The sequence below is a fragment of the Ammodytes marinus genome (genome assembly GCF_949987685.1).
Source record: "Ammodytes marinus genome assembly, chromosome: 12".
NCBI lineage: Eukaryota > Metazoa > Chordata > Actinopteri > Uranoscopiformes > Ammodytidae > Ammodytes > Ammodytes marinus.
The window spans coordinates 11,541,620-11,563,104 of record NC_137216.1 but is presented as its reverse complement, the minus strand read 5'-3'; the positions used below and the strand labels follow the sequence as shown (position 1 = coordinate 11,563,104).

Here is a 21,485-nt window from a genome sequence, read left to right as displayed (position 1 = left end):
AAGAACAGCGCCCCCTAGGGTCACACATTCTGACAGGTCACAGCTTTCGGTGCAACACCGGTGTCCATTTCTTTATGTCCATGCCATAGATAGTATAATAATTCCATGCATGGGACAGAGTAGGCTATCGTGTAATGTGTGACTGTTTGGCCCATAACAAGCTCTGTAGAACCTTATGAACATGGCAGGGCGATAGCCTACCTGTGTCACCGGGTAAATTTGACCCGAACAGCACCAGAGGAACTAACAAGTGAACATAAAACCAGGGACAAATAAGATGAGCATGTTTAGCAGCGATAACGAACAATTAGGCTACTTTTTAAATTATTTTAGCAGCAGGCCTGATGTTACATGCCAGGCCAGCAGGTGGCGGTGATGCATCCATTAACAGTCGGCGTTCCGCGAATAAACAGGAAGAAGAAGAGGAGTGAGAGGTCAGAGGTAAAAGTTGAATTCAGTAAAAACATGGTTGAGCACGGGGATATCCGCGTGGTTCACCGCGGTGGCAGTAAAATAAACTTCAGCCTGCCTGTCATCACCACCGACTCAAAGTGAGTGTGTGTTTTCATCTCGGTAACGTTTCATATTCGTTGGAAGACATTCTCAAGTTTCCTCACGTTTTTATTAGCTGTAGAGCTAACGCCGGGGCTAGCCGTTAGCATTAGCAATACGAAGCTGCGAAGTGTGGATATTTCTTCTCGTGTTTACAAAGACGTATCACCAGTGTGTTTTACCTTTGCGACACCGGACATGTTCTGTAACGGTAAATGACGCTCGTGACATTATAACGTCACAGCTTGCTCTCGTGTTAAATACGTGTTTTGTGTTGTTGCAGGTTCTTGCTGTGCGCCTCTGGAGAGTGTGTGAAGGTGTTCAGCACATCCACAGAGGAGTGTATCCATGACCTGCGCGGACATACCGGCCAGGTGACAGGCGTGCTGCTCAAGCCCTCCAACCACCTGCAGGTACACTCACCTCACCACGCTACACACACAGCCACCACTGCTGACTGGCCCTGTGGAGAACTTCTTCTCACTTGGATCAAGAGCTGCTCATGTATATCCTCAAACTTGATTTACGTAAACAGTGATCCCATAGTAATGAATACAAACCTTATGTTGCTAGATTACAATTAGTATGTCCTTTATTTAACCAGGCTAGTCTCATTGAGATTCATATCCCTTTTTTCATGAGACCTGACCAAGATGGAAGGCAGTACACAGTTACAGTTACAACATAACATATCAAGACAAAATACAAGTTCAAAACGCACATTAATTGCAATTGGGAAAATATGTTAAAATTATATATTAAAACATTAGCATTTTCCGGGCTAGGGCCCGAGTGCTCTCCTGAATCATGATTTTCAATGTAAACACAGCTAACCAACCCATTCATGGAAGCCGGAAGTGAATCTCCTCACAATTGTCTACCTGTCCATACTGTGTGTGTGCACTGGAGAAAAAATCCAGTGTTTATATACACAGCCTAGGCTCTGTAAACTGCCATGTTGCTACCTATGATGATGGGGCCCCCCTTTGTTTACATAACAGTTTTAAAGAGCCTAGGTTGTGTATTCAACAAGCACACAGTACGGACATGTTGCAGATCTGAAGAGATATGCTGTGGTTTGGGGATTTTGACAACAAGCGTTTTTTAGGCACACTGTTGGGCACCACAAATCAAGTCCAGCTTTTGAATTGGACCAGCTACATATTCTTAAAGGCCAACATATCATTGGTAAACTATTTTGTCAATTAAGCATAAACAATGATTTTTAATTGGTGTTACGTGTGGTGTAATATAACACTGTTCCACAACTTGCCTTTTTGTCTGTTTTACTTTTCATATGATTGTCATATGTTCAGGTCCAGTGTTTGATTGTACTGGGCACATTTGAAATATCAGAACTATTGTCACCTTTCAGTTGTTCTCATGTGATAATTAATTACCATTTTGTTGCAGGCCTACTCTTGCTCAGCAGATGGCACTGTCAGACTTTGGGACTTCACCGATGGCATCCTCATTAAGGTACGGCTGAATTCTTGTAGTGTTGTACCCCAGTCTTTGCTGTTAGCGTGGCACATCCCATTCGTCCTGACACACACACACACTCTTTAACCACTTCACTTCCTACATTTAGATTGGACTGTTCCATCCAACCATTAGTGTGGAGTGAAAGTGGACAATACAAGTGTCTCACAGTTAGCCTGCAGACATGCTGAGTCCTCAACTATGTCTAATGGGTGGCGCAGGGGCACATAATGAATGAAAGAAAGCTGATACATATTCAGTCTTGCTACTTTTTGAACTTAATTGTGGTCATGCACACTCCCCTTTTATCGTAGGTTTAAAATCAGCCAAGTGCAGTAGAGTAAACTTTGACATTATGCACGTTGTGACTCCATGTGTAGCGAAGGACTGCTGGTTTGAGATCAGTTTGAGAGAGAGAGAGAGCATTTGTCCTGCTGTTCTCTGATGTGTGGTAGAGCCATGATGTGTGACAGTTGTGTGATCTCTTGCAGACTTACGTCATTGGACATCCCATCCACTCCATCTATGCCTCTGCACACCATGAAGGAGTCATCTTTGTGGTTACTCCCATGCAGAGTGACTTTAGATCTGGTAGGTTTCACAGCATTTCTTATTCTCCTTGTTGCTTTTGGTTGGATCCATTGGTTAGATAGACACTTGCTCTATTGCGCTATTGCTGACTTCCATCCATTTAAAAGCTGGGTACTGGGTAAGAGATATTTGATTTTGTGTATGTGTGTGCGTATGTGTGTGCGTGCAGAGGCTTTCCAGCTGGTTGCGGTGCACCTGGCGCAGTGTGGAGATCAGCTGGTGGAGGCCCGAGAGCTTTCTGCTGTGCTGAGCGACGTCAGCCCCAACCCAGCGTCCATCGGCTTTGGCAGAGGGGTAAATACAGCAACACCTTCCCTCACCAACAGTTACTTTCATGAATAGTTACATTCATAGTCTGCTCATGTAGCCGAGAGGAAATTGGTCAAGAAGCTCATTGACCTTATGAGACTTTTATGCTGTGCCCCAATGAAATAATGCAGGAGAACGTCTTCTGTTTTGGAGAACTTGAAGCTGAAAAGCTTATATTAGAAAAGTATCCTTTATCAGCGATTCTGGAGAATGTGTGTTGTTTAAATCAGTGAATATTCCCTGATTTTCACAAAAATCATTTTCCAGAATCACTGACTTCGTCTTTACGCCCAGTGGTAGGATAAAATAAGTCACCATCAAATATAATCTAATAAAGAGTTTTTTTCCTATAAAGGGGCTATATAGCATTACATTTATATGGGGTACAAATAGTCCCTGCTGTGTACAGGAAGAAGGGGCCAATACAAGCCCACTTCAAACTGAAACCTGCATTTTCTCAAAAACAGGTTTGAAATACAGATCTTGGGTCAGTCTTCCTGCATGTGTTCATAACCAAATGCTATGTTCCTCACAGGGCGAATACATCGCTTCAGTCAATGGTTTGCAGCTCCAGGTTTTCTTCTTCAAGAAGCAGAAGGCGTACAGGTGAGCCACGGTTCAGAGATACTGTATGAAAGATGGAACATTAATTAAAGATAATCAGGTCACATATTTGGTTTCACATTTTCAAGTAAAACACCAAACAAAAGATGGCTTTAGATTGCAATTGTATGTCTCCCTCATTATACACAACAATGGTAACAGATCAGCAATGCACTGTTCATATCAAAGTTCATGAATCCTAAAACCCTTGATATGATGTTCTCAAACCCACATTTGCTTACAAAGCCATGAATAACAGGGTGTGTCTGTCCTTCCCTGGGTTGTTATTAGGTTTTCCCTCAAAGAAGACAACAAGAAGGGAGGCAGGAACACATACTTTTGTGTTGCCTGTCACCCAAAGGATGACTGCATTGCCACTGGGCATGCTGATGGCAAGATTCGCCTGTGGTGAGTCTGATAAACAGCGTGGCCTTGAGCTTTATACACTCGCACCCAGTGTTTCCATCACTCTTAACATATTTAAATTAAACATCTGCTGCTCACGTGTGTTTTTCAATTTATTTTCCTGATCGCTGCACCAGTGAACTTTTATTATTATTCCCATTTATTTATTCTTGTAATCTAATCTTTAAGGGCTTTCCCATGATTGTTTTTAGGAGAAACTTCAACCAGAAGAAGGAGTACACATACTCCACCCTGCACTGGCACCACACTGCTGTCAGCTCGCTGTGTTTCACCCCAGAAGGTTACATGCATGCCATATCCATTTCTCTAGCTCAATATCTCAGACTTGCAGTAGGAGTTTTTGTTTGTCCTGTATCTGACTGTGTTGTCTTTGTTTTTTCCTCCCCCAGGCACCAACCTGTTGAGTGGAGGCCTGGAGTCAGTGCTGGTCCAGTGGCGTTACAAGCAGGAGAGCCAGAGGGACTTCCTGCCCCGCCTGGGTGCTGCCATCACACACATCGCCGTGTCACCCGACGGATCTCTGTTCTGCACCTCACACAGTGACAACAGTAAGCAGCTCTAACATGTCTTACACTCTCAGCTAAAGGTGGAGGTAGCAATTATGGAGAATGCTTTGTTGTGAAAATCGGTCAACATCTTTTTACGATCCTCTACCTGTCTGTATTGTGTGTGTGCTAAAAATAAAATCCGGTATCAATACACAGTCTAGGCTCTATTAATGGTTATATTGATAGCTACGGTGGTCCTCCTTTGTTGACACACCCTTTGTTTATAGAGCCTAGGCTGTGAATTAACACCACAAAAAACCTCAGTGCACACACATCTTTTTTGTTATAATAGTGAAAATATTTGTGTATGTAACTTTTTTCTTTAAATTTAAGTCAGCCGTCTAGTGGACACTAGCGGTACTACAGCTAAGGTATTTCCAGCCTCAGCATTAATGCACAATGGCTGACGCTTGGTTTAAACACAGTATGCTTAACATTCGACAGCACAATATACTGATAAGAGTTAACATCTGTGTTCCTGACTGAATGTTAAATGACTATAAAGACTTATTTCATGGATGTATGTATCAAAGGAAAGCCGCAGTGACTGATGTTTCTCTGTTCTTGTTTCAGAGATCACAATCATCCACAGTTGTGTTAAAGTATCAGCCGTCATTCAAGGCCTGGTCAAAGGTGAGTACAGTCTGTGGGTGGCAGCAGCACGTAGATGCATCATAAACATGCTCTATGGGCTCATAAATGATAAACATATCATGTATGGCTTTCCCAGTTCCTGGAAACCATCTTGCTTTCGAGGAAGATCTTGCCCGTTATAGAAAAAGGTTGTAATGCGCCAATGTTTTCAGTTTAACCATTAAACAAGTCACCCAAGTGTAGAATAATAACAAATATCTCCGTTCCAAATTACAGAAGTTGACTGCAGGAAACCACAGTACTGTGGTCAAAAACATTATGGACAGAGATTAGGGAAAATCCATCAAACCCATTGCGATGCCTTATTCCTTAAATATGACCCACTGCATCAGAATCTCCAAGAAAGCGCCAACATACAAGAGTGCTGAGTTCTCTCTTGTAGTGCCATAATAAAGGATGTAAGGCTCTTCTCAGCTTAACCATAATTGTGTCAGAAAGGCATGGAAATGCATTTTGACCTCCTGAGCAAGTATTTTACATCATATTTAACTAAAAGAACCTACCGCCCTGTATAATATCTTATATTTTATGTCCTGTCCCAGCAAATTAACTTACTGGAAAATATTGTCTACTTGTGCATCATTGTATCAGTAGGCAAACATAAAACATTCTGCCTCAAACCTTTTTTTCTCTATCAAATATCAAAGAGATTTGGATGATTAAGCTGTGCATACAAGCAAAGCACTTCATTTAAACCATTTTCTTTTTGTCCTGGTGCAGGAGAAAGTGTGAGGGCAGACTTGATGATGGACCCACGCAGCAAATCCCTGGTTCTGAACGGGAAACCAGGCCACCTTCAGTTCTACTCCCTCCAAAGAGACAAACTGCTGTACAACGTAAGCACTCTGCTTTATAAAACGAGCTAAAGATATCACACATATGTCAGAATAAGTAAGTTTGGGGATTGTTTTCTCCATAATATGCCATTTCAGCACCTGCAATAACACAAAAAATGCTTATTAGAACTTAAGGGACAACCTATTCCAATGACCAACTCATGTCTCTTCTGATCCCCAGGCTCAACTCACAATTCTCACCACTAGCTGTGTGTGACTAAAGTTTACTAGCTTCATTCTGAGCTCTGTCCTCCTCTGTTTGTCCCACAGTTGGACATAGTGCAGCAGGAGTACATCCATGAGTCTGGCCTGCAGCAGTTTGAGGTGGTGAAGGCAGCGTTCGATGCCTCCGGCAGCTGGCTGGCAACAGTGGAGGAAAGAAAACAGAAAGGGGCTGAGCTGGAGATCAACCTCAAACTGTGGGCATTCGATGAACAAACGCAGAGGTACAGAGTAACGCCTCAACTATGTGTGTGTTTCAGTAACAGCTGTTCCAAAGTGTTTCCATGCTTGTAGTCCAGCTTCCTGAGTCATACAGCTGACCCGGGTTTGAATCCGGCCCGTGGTCGTTCTCTGCATGTCGTTCCCCTCTCTGCCCCGTTTCATCTCTGTCTCTCCAAACTATCTGATAAAAGCAAAAATGCCAAAAAAGTCACCTTTGAGAAAAAAAAATCTAAATTACAACCCCATAACTTCCTTTTATCACCTGCAGTTTTGTGCTGAACACGACCATCTCGGCGCCCCACGAGGACCGGATTACAGCCATGTGCTTCAGCCAAGCTCCGGACAGCCAGACCACCATGCTGGTCTCCAGCAGCAAGGACGGACACTTCAAAGCCTGGCAGCTGGCAGCACCATCCCACACAGAGGGTGAGAGCTAAAGTCTGCTCATATTTACTGTAGTACTGTCTTTAAACATGGCTGACCTTCTATGCCCCTCACTTTTCTGTCCTGTGGTTTGCATCTCCAATGTATTGTATAATACCTCATGTGTTTGAGTTGATGCTCACCATAGAGCATACATAGCTGTGTGTGATTTGAGTAGTTAGACTGTATATTACATCTGTTTCATATTTTTTTTCATAAACCAAAACCACACATGTTTCTGACATTAAAGAATAATATTGGGAAAACCACAGCAAAAAACATATCTAACTATAGTTAAAAATATATCAATGTTTTTATCTTTAATCTAAATGAAAAACATAAGGTCAATGTTTAGGTCATAAGCTTTAATCATAAAATTTAATTATTATGTAGTCCATCCCACCATTAGTTCCATGCAGACAAAGCTTTTATCCAAAGTGCTTTGAAGACCCATAACTTGGCACTTGGAGACCTCAGTACATTGGTGCCAGCCTCTACCATTTTAGCTTCACACCACATCAGGTTAAATGTTCTGTTTGAAACGAATGAAACTAATCCCCCGCCACTCTCTGTGTCTGTCTCTCCCTGTCTCCTCGCTGCAGACGAAGGCCCTTCCTGGTCATGTGACTTTGTGGGAGCCTATCACAGCCTGGTGCCCGAGCGCTGCTGTGTCTCAGCCGATGGATCCCTGCTGGCCGTCAGCTTTGGGGAGGTGGTGACTGTGTGGAGCCCGGCCTCCTGGGAACTCCTCACTACACTGTCCCAGCCTCCAGGGGCTATCAGGTGAGAGCGCTAAAACATGCACTCAAAGCACCCACACTGAACCTTTTAAGTATTGAAAAATCATCATTGAATGCCTAGGTCAGATATACTTGACCCATATTCCTGTCCAGCTGTTTGTGATAAGATTTAAGAGTAAGTGTGACCCTTTTTTTTAACACAACAGGAATTTATGCGGGAAAATGCAAAAATAGTATTTCAGAACATGTACAGGATGACGCATATAAAATTTAATAAACATGGGGGCGCCCTTAGCTCAGTTGGTCCCCCCCATGGGCCTCGGCCAGCAGCGGACCCGGGTTCGATTCCAGCCCGCGGTCGTTCTCTGCATGTCACTACCCTCTCTGCCCAGTTTCAACTCTCTCTACACTATCAATGAAGCATAAAAATGTAAAAAAAAATATCTTAAAAATAAATAAATAAACATGTTGACACTTTTGTTAGGGTATGTAAGGAAAGGCATGAAACATACACAACCATATAATTAGTCTTCTGTTAAGATTAGTAAAAACTGATCAGATCAAATAAAGTGCAGACTGGATAAAGGGCCATCAAGGCTGTGTAATTATTAGTTAATCAATAAGTAGAACAATTGTTAGGGACTATTTTCAGCTGCAGATTAATCCAGATTTGTAGATAATACAAGATAAAGAACCTGTGTCACAGATCTCTAAGGCACAGAAGAATAAGTTATATCAGGCCCTGGATACACAACCAATACTTGTTAGTGGCATCAATTCATCCTCGGTTTAGGTCTTTTCATTGGCTCTTTGGACAGTAAGAAAAACACGACCCATCCATTTTAAGCTCACAATGTTAAGCCACAGAAGTGTGGATTCAACTAAATGGTTAGTTTTTATCTGCAGTGCCTGGGCAGGTTCATAAAATGAGGGCAAAGCTGTAACTACGCTATGCTATCTTTTATGTTATCTCTACAGTATAGCAAGACAGTACAATACAAAGAAAATGAAGTCTTTATAAACAAACATCTAATTTATTCTCTTCAAGGCTGAAAAGTGATTGACTAAGGCAAAATGAAGCCTGATGGTGACTGCCTTAATTGCCAGCACATCAGTTTAAACATTGTGCATACAGTAAATTAGAAGAAAAAAGCCCCAAAAGAAACATGGCAAACACGGAAGGGAGGGGGCTTTAGGAAAGAGGGCGAGTGGCCACTGAGAGAAGAAAAACGTTCTTCCAAACTTTGGCTTCAAAACGGATCACGGAGCACAGCTGTTGTCTGTACTGAGGTTACATTAAATTAATATTTGCTGTGGAACTACTGTACATTTGTTCAACCCCAGTAAGTGCAGACTAGACATATTTAGACTCACATTTAAAAATAACAAAAGTCAGTTAGCGAAAGCAAAGCACGCACACAGATTGACTGGGAATGCAGCTGGTTTAGAGTTTGTCTGTTAGCTGTGGCGGCTGCTGAGCGCTGGACGTCTTTGGACATTTAAATGACTTTGTTAGCACGCTGGCAGGAGTCCAGAGCGTAGTTTGTCACAGCACAAGACAAGAGATGTAACGGCCTGAGGAACTTAAAGTGCTGCCTGTCAATGCGCTGAACACGGGGACGGCCTACAGTTTGGCAACGTTGCTCCGCTCTGAAAAATGTGTTCCGTTGTCCCCTCCGCTGGAGAAGGGGCCCTCAGGTCAGCGAGGACACCAGCCCTCTGCCGCTAGTTTCTCTACCACTTTTCTTCTCTAGTAAGCCCAGAACCATGAGTCAGCATTAAGCATAGCTTCAAGAATAACACAGGGGGAGCTGACTTGTTCTTTATCCTAAAATAAATGAAGAAACCAGAAACTCTTCTTTTTTTTACAGACTACTAGACGTTAGTCAGATATTTGTTGATTTGTCTGAACTGAGCTGAATAATGCATAACCAATGAGCTGCCTTGCTCCAAAAAACCAACCGTCCTCAGCCTCTTCAAATGCGGACACATTTCCTGTGTAATCTGAGGGCTAAGGGAGAATTTGTGCGTAATAAGACTTCATGGTTAAAGGAAGTGAAACGTTAATGTTGAGCTGTTTTGACAGCTGCCCGGTGCCCCTTTTACATAAGTACCACCTATGGATGTGTATAACTGGGTCAACTGCTCCACTCTTTATGTACAAATGGAGGAATTAGACTTTTCTTAACTCAGATTCAGAGGTTTAATAACATAGGCAAACTTCACCTGCATTGGCGGCTTTGTGAAGTCTGAAAAGTTAGGTGGCCATTCCCCCTTCTTATATTTCTGACATGCTTCTTGTTTCACACCTACCCCGACAATTAGTATCCACTGATGGAGCCCTGCTGGTTATCCCCAGGTCGCGGCTGGTGTACAAGGTTGATAGGGCGTTCTCTGTTAGAGCCCAGACACTTTGGAACTCTAACAACTTATTTCAGACAGACTTGGTCCTTTACTTATCTTAAGTTGATTCTTAAAACTGTATTTGTGGAAACATTTAGAAATGTTTTTTGAAATGTTTTAAATAGGGACGGTGCAGTTTTACATGGTTCCATTATAAAGAATGTAACTGATGTCCTGCACAGAGAGTGTATAGCTTTCGCTAATTAACAACCTTTGCCCCTATTTGGGCAACTTGATGAAGATACAAAGCCTTCATTGATCAACATATTAAAACCATAGTTGTATTTTATTATTCTGCTTTAAACCTATTTCATGTCTGCTCTTATGATAGTATACTGTTTCTGTGTTTAGGTCTGTGTGCCTCTCTTACTGGAAATAGGATTTATCTTCTTTGTCTTGTACCAAAAATTTCAAAATGTTTAGATTTTCTTTTATGTCAGACGTTCATTCACCAGGTGTTGTGTTCTTGGTGGGTGTCCAGCCTCTGCTATGCGTGTCCCCCTCTTGCGCCCCCCAAAGCGGAAAACTCCTGAAAAGCTAATCCTGTGAAATATGTGTGGTGTGAGGAGCTAGCTGTTGGGAGAGTGGGGGGCGGTGGCACTTGGGATTCTTTATAGCCACAAGAAATAAAAAGGACTTCTCTTTTCTTCTCTCCACCAGGGATCTTTGTTTTGGCCGACTGAGCTGCTCCAAGTATCTGCTAGGAACCAACGATAACAACCAGCTCTGCTGCTGGAACCTCCTCACCTGCTCATGTAAGCCGGCATGTGTAGTGTACATGTAGGAAAGCAGCCACGCAGCTACATCTATTTGTTGAAATTGATTCATACACATAATGACACCTGTTGCTTCTTTATCTCTTGCAGTGGAGTGGAGCACCTCTATGAACGTCAGTCTGCTGCTGGCCGACCCCCTCTCTGAGAACATGGCCGCCTTCTGCTCTCAGGCAGGATGCACCGACTGTAAGCTTTAGAACTGGACGTCCAAGTCTGTGTTTGAGCATTTTCATGATGACGTCACATCTCAGAGCACAGGCTAAACATCTTTTGAAAATCAATAATAAGCCCACAGCAGCCATTTCTGAACAGGTTCCTTCTACTTAAAAGCCCCTGTTAATGCAAATCCACAAAATCCTTCCAACTATGTCATTTGGGGAGTTGGTTGCATGATAGAAGGCATCTGAAAATGCGTTTTTATCAACAAAAAACATTAAGATATTAAAGACATTTAAGTGTAATACACTTTAGATGTCACCCAACATTTTGATCATCTGTTCACAAAAACAAAAGAAAATTTCCCTTTTTTTTTGTCCATGTCAATGATTTTTGCTGTTTTATCTTTCCTCTCTGTCTTTCTGTCAGTGTTTGTGTTCAAGCCCAGCGAGCCTCGGCCATTGTTTTCCCAGAAGGCCGTGTGTTCGGGGAAGGTAACCCGTGCAGTCTTTGCCCCGAGGGAGGAGATGCTGGAAAGCTGTGAGGAGAGCAGCCAGTGGCTCAACTGCTCCCAGCTCTACTTCCTCACTCAGTACATGGTAACACACACACACACACACACACACACACACACACACACACACACACACACACACACACACACACACACACACACACACACACACACACACACACACACACACACACACACACACACACACACACACACACACACACACACACACACACACACACACACACACACACACACACACACACACACACACACACACACACACACACACACAGTCGGTTGAAGAGATTTTCTTACATATTTATTTTGATATGGTGGCATTGTGTTACTGGTTGGCCTTGTGCATCTTTTGTGGAATTCAAATCAAACTGTATTTATATAGCACTTTTCATGCACAGCAAAGGCAACAGTAAGTGCTTCACAAAATAAAAATAAAATTACCAACCCTCCCCTCAATCCGCAGACAGAGAAACAAATGACTTTCAGAAAATAAAAGCTTATTACAACAGAACTCAATAAACTTGGAAGTGAATTCAATAAGATGAAGTGAAAGCATGGATCAATAGAATAAAACGGGAAGTGAGGAAATGGTATTTTCACATCACTTTTCTTCCACTTTGAGGAACTCAGAGCGGTTGTGTTAAAATAAATGTAAAAAGAGTCAAATAAGTAAAAAATAGATAAGATAATCAATTAATAAAAGTTCAAATAAATAAATAATAATACAATAACAATTAAAAGCATATAGCAGGAATTAGGATGACTAAGAGGCTAATAGGTTAAAACACTTTTAAAAAAATAGCTAAATAAGAAGAGGTGTATATTAAAAAAACAAGTAAATAATAAATAAATTAAGTAAAATGAAATATAATAAAATGTAACGATTGTACAGGAAGTGTTGACCCCAGCTCTGACAATAAACATCTTCATCTCAAAGAACCAGTCAAACCAAAGTGACACAGTCAAAAATCATCAGATTATTTTCTCCTCAGTTACATCATTGTGTGAATGTAATGGCTATTATCATGTAAAGATACATGTAGTTACAATGTGCCTTTGGGAAGAAAAAAAATCAAAAATGGTCTTTTTGCACATTGTGTGTGTTGCTATTGTATTCATGCTATTGACTGACATTGACTGTGCTCTGCAGGACCTGTTGACATTTACCACCAAGGCAGAGGAGGACAGACTGATGGCGTCTAGCAAACAGGTACGGCTCACCTCGGCATCAATATATTTCAAACATGTTTGGCCTGTTAACCAAAACCTCAGGATGTTGCAGTTAATATCTGACAGCCAATAGTTTTTCGTGCTGGCCAGTCTGAACATAACAAAGCAAAGAAAGAGAAAAACTCAGGTGGACTGATGCCTGTATCAGTTGTTGCTTCATATTTTCCTCTGGCATGAAAACAGTGTAATAGTTAAGAGACAGTTCATTCTGCTTGGCAAGTGACTGGAACTGGCAAGAATTTAGCAAAGCCATCCAATAAATGAGCCTTCTGTGGATCCATCCTTTTACTTCTAAAGTCCCTGTTGTCTATTTATTTGTGTTTCTGTCCAATCATTAACAGCAATGTTAAGATTGACCTCCGCCCCAACTATTGTACTGTTTTAATGTGTATTTCTGTGAGACATTAAGATTTATTCCCCCCCCCCCCCCCCCTTCCTCTCTTCAAGCTGGTGATCGATGACAGCGTCGCCATGACACCGTTCTACCTGTTGCTAGGGAAACACCGGCAACAGGAGGGTGAAGACTCGCTGGGCGGCCCGTCTGCTGACAGAGCAGCTCTGCCACAGGGCTCTGCTGCTATCAGAGAGGTCAGTGTTCTCTCTGTGTCGCATATACTGGACACGTGAATATTTTGTCTGATGATATTGGTGAATGAAATAGAAATATATACAATAGTGAATGGGAAGTGTTTGTGTTGAAATGCATCTTTGTGGTTTTATTGCGTTAAACATCATTATCTTTCTCCACACAGCTCCTGCAGACCCCAGCCCACGTCCTGCCCTCCACCTCTTTCCTCTGCTCACTGTTTGTACAGTCTCTGCTCATCTCTGTCACAGAACCCAGGTCAGTAGCCCGATAACGCTGGTCTGAAAATATTTGTCATATTGGGGATGGATATACCGGTATTTATGAATAATTAGCCAGCGAAAACTGAAAAACGAGCGCAGTGATTTTCTGCCTTTTTGTAATATGCTAATTAGGGCGGTCAAATTAAATGACTAAAAAGTTTTATCACGATTAATGGCGGAATTTCCAAACTTCCTCACGATTAATCTAATTTGTTAATCTCATGTTTATAATTCTCTTATTTTGCATTGCACATCAGTTTTTAAATCAATATAAACAATCTAAAGCAATTTTTACCAGTGTATCTTGATTTGGGAATCCAATGGATGCAAAGAAAGTTAGTTAATAAACTTGACTTTTAGATTTGATTTCAAATCAAAAGCAGTGCAATGAGTCTGAGGTAACACAATATCTACTTCAAAAATATAGAAACAAATGCTACAAAAACATGTAGGAGACAACTGTTGCGATTAACGTGTTAAAACTGACATCCCTAATTCCAAAATTGATTGATGAGGGGAAATATATATTTTGATGCCTTGTGAACTCTTGTCACTGCTGGTCTAATAAACTCAGCATGAGTTGACAAAACACTGCAGGACCTGAGGCTTCACGTGATTCAGCCTCTCAGGATCCTGGCTAAAACCATCCATAAGTTGTTTATCTCTAATAATATGCAGTCATGTTCACTTCTTTTTTTTTCCAACTCCGTTTGTGTTCTCAGGGAGGAAAACAAACCCGCAGAGGAAGAAATGGAGAGTGAGAAAGAGGAAGAGGATTCGGAGGAGGAAATGGAATCCAGCGCTGTCAAATCAACACAGGCGCCAGTGGGGGAGTGTGCAGACCCCGCTCTCACTAAAGCCCAGATCAGGGAACTGAAGAAGGTGAAGAAACTGGACCACAGCTGGCTGGCAGGCCTCCTGGACTCATGAACAGGACCACGGACAAAAACAGACACTCACACTCATACAGTGGCCTAGAGAAAGTTTGAACAACAAAAAGGATTAATTTTTTTCGTTTTATTGTTTGACGTCATTAAATCAGAGTTGATTTCTACTGGAAAGGGAAAAAACGGTCCCAAGTGTAAACAAATCTCTGTGCAAATACACAACAAAAAAATTATATTTGATAGCATAAGCATCCGCCCATTTGGCAGCAGTTACAGCCTCGAGTCAATGTGGATACGTTTTTATCTGTTTCCATGTCCATCAACAAAGTTCTGCCTCTTCACAATATAAACACTCCTGTCTCAAAACCGTTTGGGTGAAGCTTTGGCTGTATGTCTGTTTGTGTTGTCTCTTCCCAAGTAAGTTCTGTTACAGTCTGCCTCTATCACCAGATATGCAATATGAGATCATGTCCACTCTCCCATCCATGCCAGAGCTTGGTATGACTTCCAAATTTATCGGCAAGCAACAAGGCCATTTTACTTCATGGGAATCCCCACAATACTTGGCAGGGCTGTGCTACCACCAGACTGCATACAGGGAATGGTTTTATTTTGGATTAATTGTTACTTTTTTCCTAGTGAGTTTGGTCAACTGGTACTATTACCACTGTGAGGGGAAGAAGCTGGATATGTATAGATATTTATTGATATTATATATTTATAGATATTTTTCATAGTCCACCCTCTGAGCTTTCTATTAGCTTGTTAACCAGCTTTTACCACATTCTCAAATGTAACACATGATATGGTGTACAACCTTTGCAGTGAAAACAGATTGTCTTTTATTTCCATCATGATGTAGTTTTTGGCAGAATATTATATATAACTCATGCATAAAGTTTTATTAACTGCCATGTCTTGACAATAATTTAACTTCCCACAACTTTATTCAATTGGCTGCACCAGTGGTGATCTTGGTATGTCATAGTCAAGGGATTGAATACTTACGCTGTCATTCATTTTCATCCGTTTGTAGAGATTTGTTTTACTTTAAAACTCACAACCAACACTTTTTTTTTACATTCAACTATTTGTTTTTTGTTGAGTGTAAAAATAAGTGATCAGTTCTTTGTGAAAACTTTCTTCAGACACTGTATGTACGTATGCATTTTTTCTATATTTTGAAACTCAATAAAAACATCTACTCCTTTCTTTTAAGCTGCTGATTTTTCTCTCGTCCTTCATCTTGTTATACAACATCAGACTCCAAACTGCCAGTCTAATGCCTTTGTCAGTATTGTGCAATGTAATAAAGCACAGAGGCAAGTGAAGGTTATATATTATGTAGATGACATTTCTCACATTGTTGTATAAGCAGGTGAACTATGACACGCATCTAGTCGACTTGCTTTCAAGTTAAAAACAAGAAATGAATGATGACACATGCTACTAAAAATGTAACCTATTGTATTTCATTTACCCGCTTCTAGTTGGGTTGTTGGAAATCTTCAACCTGAACTTCCCTTGTGTGACCATGCAGGACTTTGTTAGGTCACATTATTGGTGCTGTAAAGTCAGGCCAGACTCAGCACACTCTTGAGTAACACAACCCTGAAGTCACGAGTAAGCTGTCTCAAGATTAAGGAGAAGAGCAATACGTTCCCAAGGTTGGATAAGACAGTTTGCTTTCATCTCAGCATTTTTCACTTCCTTTCTCTATCAGGTGCTATGGCCCATGGGGGACTCCCACCCAAGAGGAATGGTCAATTTTTTCACGTGAGTGTTTTACAGATACCGAGATGTACAGGAGCTTGGGTCATCAAACTGCATCACCCTGTCCTTATCAAGTCCTAAGCTCGTTATCTGTCACTTTTAATGACTTTAAAATGAGCTGGGATTGTAAAGCTGATCCAGCAATACAAAAAACTAACTAGCACCGTGTGAAACTCTAGTAAACAGTACTTTATTTGAAAAATGACTAATTCAACAATGGCACCATGTTTCATCTTTCATAGAAGTGTACACAGGCCTACATATACAGGTCCTTCTCATATAATTAGCATATTGTGTTAAAGTTGATTATTTTCCATAATGTAATGATAATAATTGAACTTTCATATATTTTAGATTCATTGCACACCAACTGAAATATTTCAGGTCTTTTGTTGTTTTAATACTGATGATTTTGGCATACAGCTCATGAAAACCCCAAATTCCTATCTCAAATAATTAGCATATCATGAAAAGGTACTCTAAACGAGCTCTTAACCTAATCATCTGAATCAACTAATTAACTCTAAACACCTGCAAAAGATTCCTGAGGCTTTTAAAAACTCCCAGCCTGGTTCATTACTCAAAACCGCAATCATGGGTAAGACTGCCGACCTGACTGCTGTCCAGAAGGCCATCATTGACACCCTCAAGCAAGAGGGTAAGACACAGAAATACATTTCTGAGCGAATAGGCTGTTCCCAGAGTGCTGTATCAAGGCACCTCAGTGGGAAGTCTGTGGGAAGGAAAAAGTGTGGCAGAAAACGCTGCACAACCAGAAGAGGTGACCGGACCCTGAGGAGGATTGTGGAGAAGGGCCGATTCCAGACCTTGGGGGACCTGCGGAAGCAGTGGACTGAGTCTGGAGTAGAAACATCCAGAGCCACCGTGCACAGGCGTGTGCAGGAAATAGGCTACAGGTGCTGCATTCCCCAGGTCAAGCCACTTTTGAACCAGAAACAGCGGCAGAAGCGCCTGACCTGGGCTACAGAGAAGCAGCACTGGACTGTTGCTCAGTGGTCCAAAGTACTTTTTTCGGATGAAAGCAAATTTTGCATGTCATTTGGAAATCAAGGTGCCTGAGTCTGGAGGAAGACTGGGGAGAAGGAAATGCCAAAATGCCTGAAGTCCAGTGTCAAGTACCCACAGTCAGTGATGGTCTGGGGTGCCATGTCAGCTGCTGGTGTTGGTCCACTGTGTTTTATCAAAGGCAGGGTCAATGCAGCTAGCTATCAGGAGATTTTGGAGCACTTCATGCTTCCATCTGCTGAAAAGCTTTATGGAGATGAAGATTTAATTTTTCAACAAGACCTGGCACCTGCTCACAGTGCCAAAACCACTGGTAAATGGTTTACTGACCATGGTATTACTGTGCTCAATTGGCCTGCCAACTCTCCTGACCTGAACCCCATAGAGAATCTGTGGGATATTGTGAAGAGGAAGTTGAGAGACACCAGACCCAACACTGTGGATGAGCTTAAGGCCGCTATCGAAGCATCCTGGGCCTCCATAACACCTCAGCAGTGCCACAGGCTGATTGCCTCCATGCCACGCCGCATTGAAGCAGTCATTTCTGCGAAAGGATTCCCGACCAAGTATTGAGTGCATAACTGAACATAATTATTTGAAGGTTGACTTTTTTGTATTAAAAACACTTTTCTTTTATTGGTCGGATGAAATATGCACATTTTTTGAGATAGGGATTTTTGGTTTTTCTTTACTTTTTTGCCAAAATCCTCAATATTAAAACAATAAAAGGCTTGAACTACTTCAGTTGTGTGTAATGAATCTAAAATATATGAAAGTCTAATGTTTATCAGTACATTACAGAAAATATTGAACTTTATCACAATATGCTAATTATATGAGAAGGACCTGTATATACAGTCATATGAAAAAGTTTGGGAACCCCTCTCAGCCGGCATTATAATTGACTCTGCTTTCACAAAAAAGATATAAAAGTGGTATGTCTTTAATTTACCAGGAATAGCTAAGTACTGGGATGTTTTCCAAACAAAGATTTTTTGAAAAGCAGTATTTGGTTGTATGAAATACAATAAAATGTGAAAAACTGGCTGTGCAAAAATATGGGTACCCTTGTGGTTTTGTTGATTTTAATGCCTGTAACAGCATGTAAAACTGAGGACTTTAAACACACAGTTGGTTGGATTATGTTGTTAAGCCTTGAACCTCATATAAAGGTCTGTTTAATCATGAGAAAATTTATTTTAGGTGCCTAAATGCAAGTTGCACTTCTCTTTGACTCTCTGCTGAAGTGAAACAGAATGGGATCATCAAAACAGCTCCCAAAAGATCTGAAAAACAAAGATTGTTCATTGTCATGGTTTAGGGGAAGGCTACAAGAAGCTTTCCCAAAGGTTTCAATTGTCAATTTCGACTGTAGGGAACGTTGTCAGGGAATGGAAGGACACAGGCATTAAATAAAATTAAAATAAAGGAAAAAGAGGAGGATGAAATAAAGAAGTAAGGAGAGGAATAGGAGGATAAGGTGGATAAAGAGAGAGAGAAAGTGGTGGAGAAAGAGAGAGAGAAAGTGGTGGAAAAGAACAAGAGGTAGAAGGGATTTTGGAGCAAGAAGGAGAAATGTGACGGAGAGTGGAAGGTGGAGGAGGCTGCTGGTAGTTCAACAACAGTATAGCTCCCTCCTAGTCCAGACCAGACCTCTCCAATCTAACCCCTTGGAGCCCTTACTTCACTCTATCCACTCCTTATCTGTTTTCTTCACCTCCCCTTTCCACTCTCATTCTATTCATCCCTCCATCACCTCACCCCCGAATCCTCCTCTTTCAATTCAATTCACAACTTTTTTGTCTTGACAGAAAATGTCCTTCAGTTTTAGGCTCCAACAAAATAAATAGAATACAACATAAGACTCACATAAAATCACACCAACCCTTACATTTTTTTTCAAACAGTTTCACCCTCATTATATTCATCCCTCAATCGCCTCACCCCGTCTCTCATTCCACTCCCTTCTCTCTACCTCCCTCATCCCTTTCTTTTCCACCATTCCCTCTCTCTCTCTTTTCTCAAAAATTAAAAAAATCATATCATATTTTTGCATATGTCCGCCTCTTTGATATAGCCTATGTAGAATAAATACAACTGCATGCCATTATGGTTTCTATAAAGAAGAATTTGTGGTGTCTGTTTATAGTTTAAAATTTTTACCATCAATAGCAGAAGCCATCTACCATTTACTAAAACTCTTCCAGTACATAACATAATGGAAATGTTATTAATTCATGAGAAATAGACATCTCACCTGGGCATCACTGTTGGTCTTCAAGTTAGACGAAGGTTTATACTGACTCACTACTTTAATTTTTAAATTCCACTACACACTGTTTTCAGGAATTTGGTGCACAAATGTACGTGTGGATTTATTTATACAGCTTCGGAAAAAATTAAGAGACCGGTCTGGATTTTTCTTAAATTTTCATCTCTACATTACTTAATGGAAATGCTCTTAATGACAATATTCTTATTGTGTTTAGAAATGTTGTTAGTAGTTTATAGTACTAGTGCAGTGCCCGTAGGAAGCAGGTCTGCTGTGTGTGTTCCGCTCGTCACTCATTTCAAGCTTTGGTCGCAGCAGCCAATCAAATCAGAAGGAGGCGGGGTTTAGCCGGAGACTACTTCATGCCACTTCATGCCCGTTGTTACTTTGGCCTTCAGTGTGCGCATGGATTCGCCGCCAGCATGATATAAATATGATAACTTCTACATATTTGGTCCAAAACTTCATAATCAATCAAGGATGCACACCTTTGTGCCGTGCGCAAGCCATATCCGGAAGCTCAGGCCGATGTGACTAACAGTGAGAGAGAGATATGCGAGTCACAGACAGACAGACACACAGACAGACAGACGTTTCTTGCTTTATAGATAGATAAAACCAAAATGTTAATTCTACTCAAACATATGCCTATAAATAGTACAATGACAGACACTGAACATTTGGAGTGGTCTCTTAATTCTTTCCAGAGCTGTATATATATATTTTTTTTAATGGCCTTAGCACAAACTGACACAAGGTTCTCTTGTTAGTTTTGGAAATATTGGAATAAAGGTCTATATGTGTTTTAAATTACTGGAGATCTTTGAACTGCAAAGTAGCCTGGCAAGCTTCAAATATGTTTCTCTCCCGCAGATCAATCTGGACTTTCTCCAATATCCGTGGGGAGGAGTCCCGTCCGTTATTGGATGGGAGTTTCTGAATAGTTGGTTCATGTAGTCGTCAATCTAGCCTCCAGTCAGACTCGGCCCTCCCCCTTTCTGCCATTAGTGGAAGACAGCCCCTGATTGGTTCATGTAGTCGTTGACGTCAACATGGATTGACAAATGAGCTTGTGAGATATATGGCTGGTCTGGAGATTGGAGAAAGGCCAGACTGATCTGCTGGAGAAAAACAAATGTGAAGAGATCAGGCTGGTGTCATCAGGCTACTTAGACAGAACATAAGCCAAATATGCATCGGCCTACTTCCCAAAAAAAGAAACTCTTGTCTTTAAAGTGCTCTTAAAGTAGCCAATGTGAACGTGCTACTAATCAATTGCCTGAGTGCCCCCAGTGCAGAACCCTATAGCTCAAGTGACTGTTGAGTGAAATTGAGCAATGTTTGTGCATCTGGCTTTCCCTATCAGCACTGTTATCACTTCATTATGTCTGCTTTCACCATTGAATTACAGTTAAAGGCTTTTAACTGAAGACAAGCCATTGAAAAGGAAATTCCCGCCAGACGTGCAAATAGACTTTTAGAGAAAATATGCCTCTTTGTGTGATCATTCTTTCAGAAGACTAGAGATGTTGCATGTTAAGAGGAATATATCTCCACCGTGCGCTCTTATCTGGAGCCCCAGTTCCTGCATACAGACATTGGACTTTCACTCCGCCAACGTAGACTTGAGACCCTATTGTGTTCCTTAGCTGTCTTAAATGAATGGCAGTACATTGGTATTTGGTGTCATGCAAACCTCCTTAAGTGTACCTCACAATATGTTCACGCTTTTATTAAGTGCATATCAGTAAAAAATAAAAAATAAAATGATTAAAAAATGCAGATTCAAAGCTCACACTAACATGTCCTAGGCCCAACTCTTTTGTCACATGAAATCCAATAGACAAAGAGTGTTTGTCTATTCAACAAGCATGCAAGTCCAGATGATCCAGCTCAGCCTCAAGTCACTGAGTTTAACACTGGCTGCCTGGAAGAAAGAAAGAAAGCTATGGATTCTGCGGAGGAAATTA

General features: G+C 41.2%; 1 protein-coding gene across 1 annotated transcript; it reads left to right on the top strand.

Annotated features, from left to right (window-relative positions):
- The first annotated feature begins 452 nt into the window (after positions 1-452).
- wdr75 (WD repeat domain 75) lies at positions 453-15,655 on the top strand. The gene is made up of 21 exons (XM_080037768.1): positions 453-551; positions 836-965; positions 1,966-2,031; positions 2,526-2,625; positions 2,795-2,919; positions 3,470-3,540; positions 3,829-3,945; positions 4,155-4,243; positions 4,353-4,511; positions 5,085-5,144; positions 5,886-6,001; positions 6,272-6,447; positions 6,714-6,871; positions 7,471-7,651; positions 10,672-10,766; positions 10,878-10,973; positions 11,373-11,542; positions 12,629-12,688; positions 13,156-13,296; positions 13,461-13,552; positions 14,280-15,655. Exons 1-21 carry the CDS (start codon positions 466-468, stop codon positions 14,485-14,487), a joined length of 2,496 nt encoding a protein of 831 aa, XP_079893894.1. The 5' UTR covers positions 453-465; the 3' UTR covers positions 14,488-15,655.
- The last annotated feature ends 5,830 nt before the right edge of the window (positions 15,656-21,485 follow it).

What these genes read in the sequence shown, in the direction of transcription:
- wdr75 (XM_080037768.1), top strand. Translation starts at nt 466, where the DNA reads ATGGTTGAGCACGGGGATATCCGCGTGGTTCACCGCGGTGGCAGTAAA. An exon ending in CACCTCACACAGTGACAACA is followed by an intron (nt 4,512 to 5,084) that starts GTAAGCAGCTCT and finishes TTCTTGTTTCAG; the next exon opens with AGATCACAATCATCCACAGT. An exon ending in AGCACCATCCCACACAGAGG is followed by an intron (nt 6,872 to 7,470) that starts GTGAGAGCTAAA and finishes TCCTCGCTGCAG; the next exon opens with ACGAAGGCCCTTCCTGGTCA.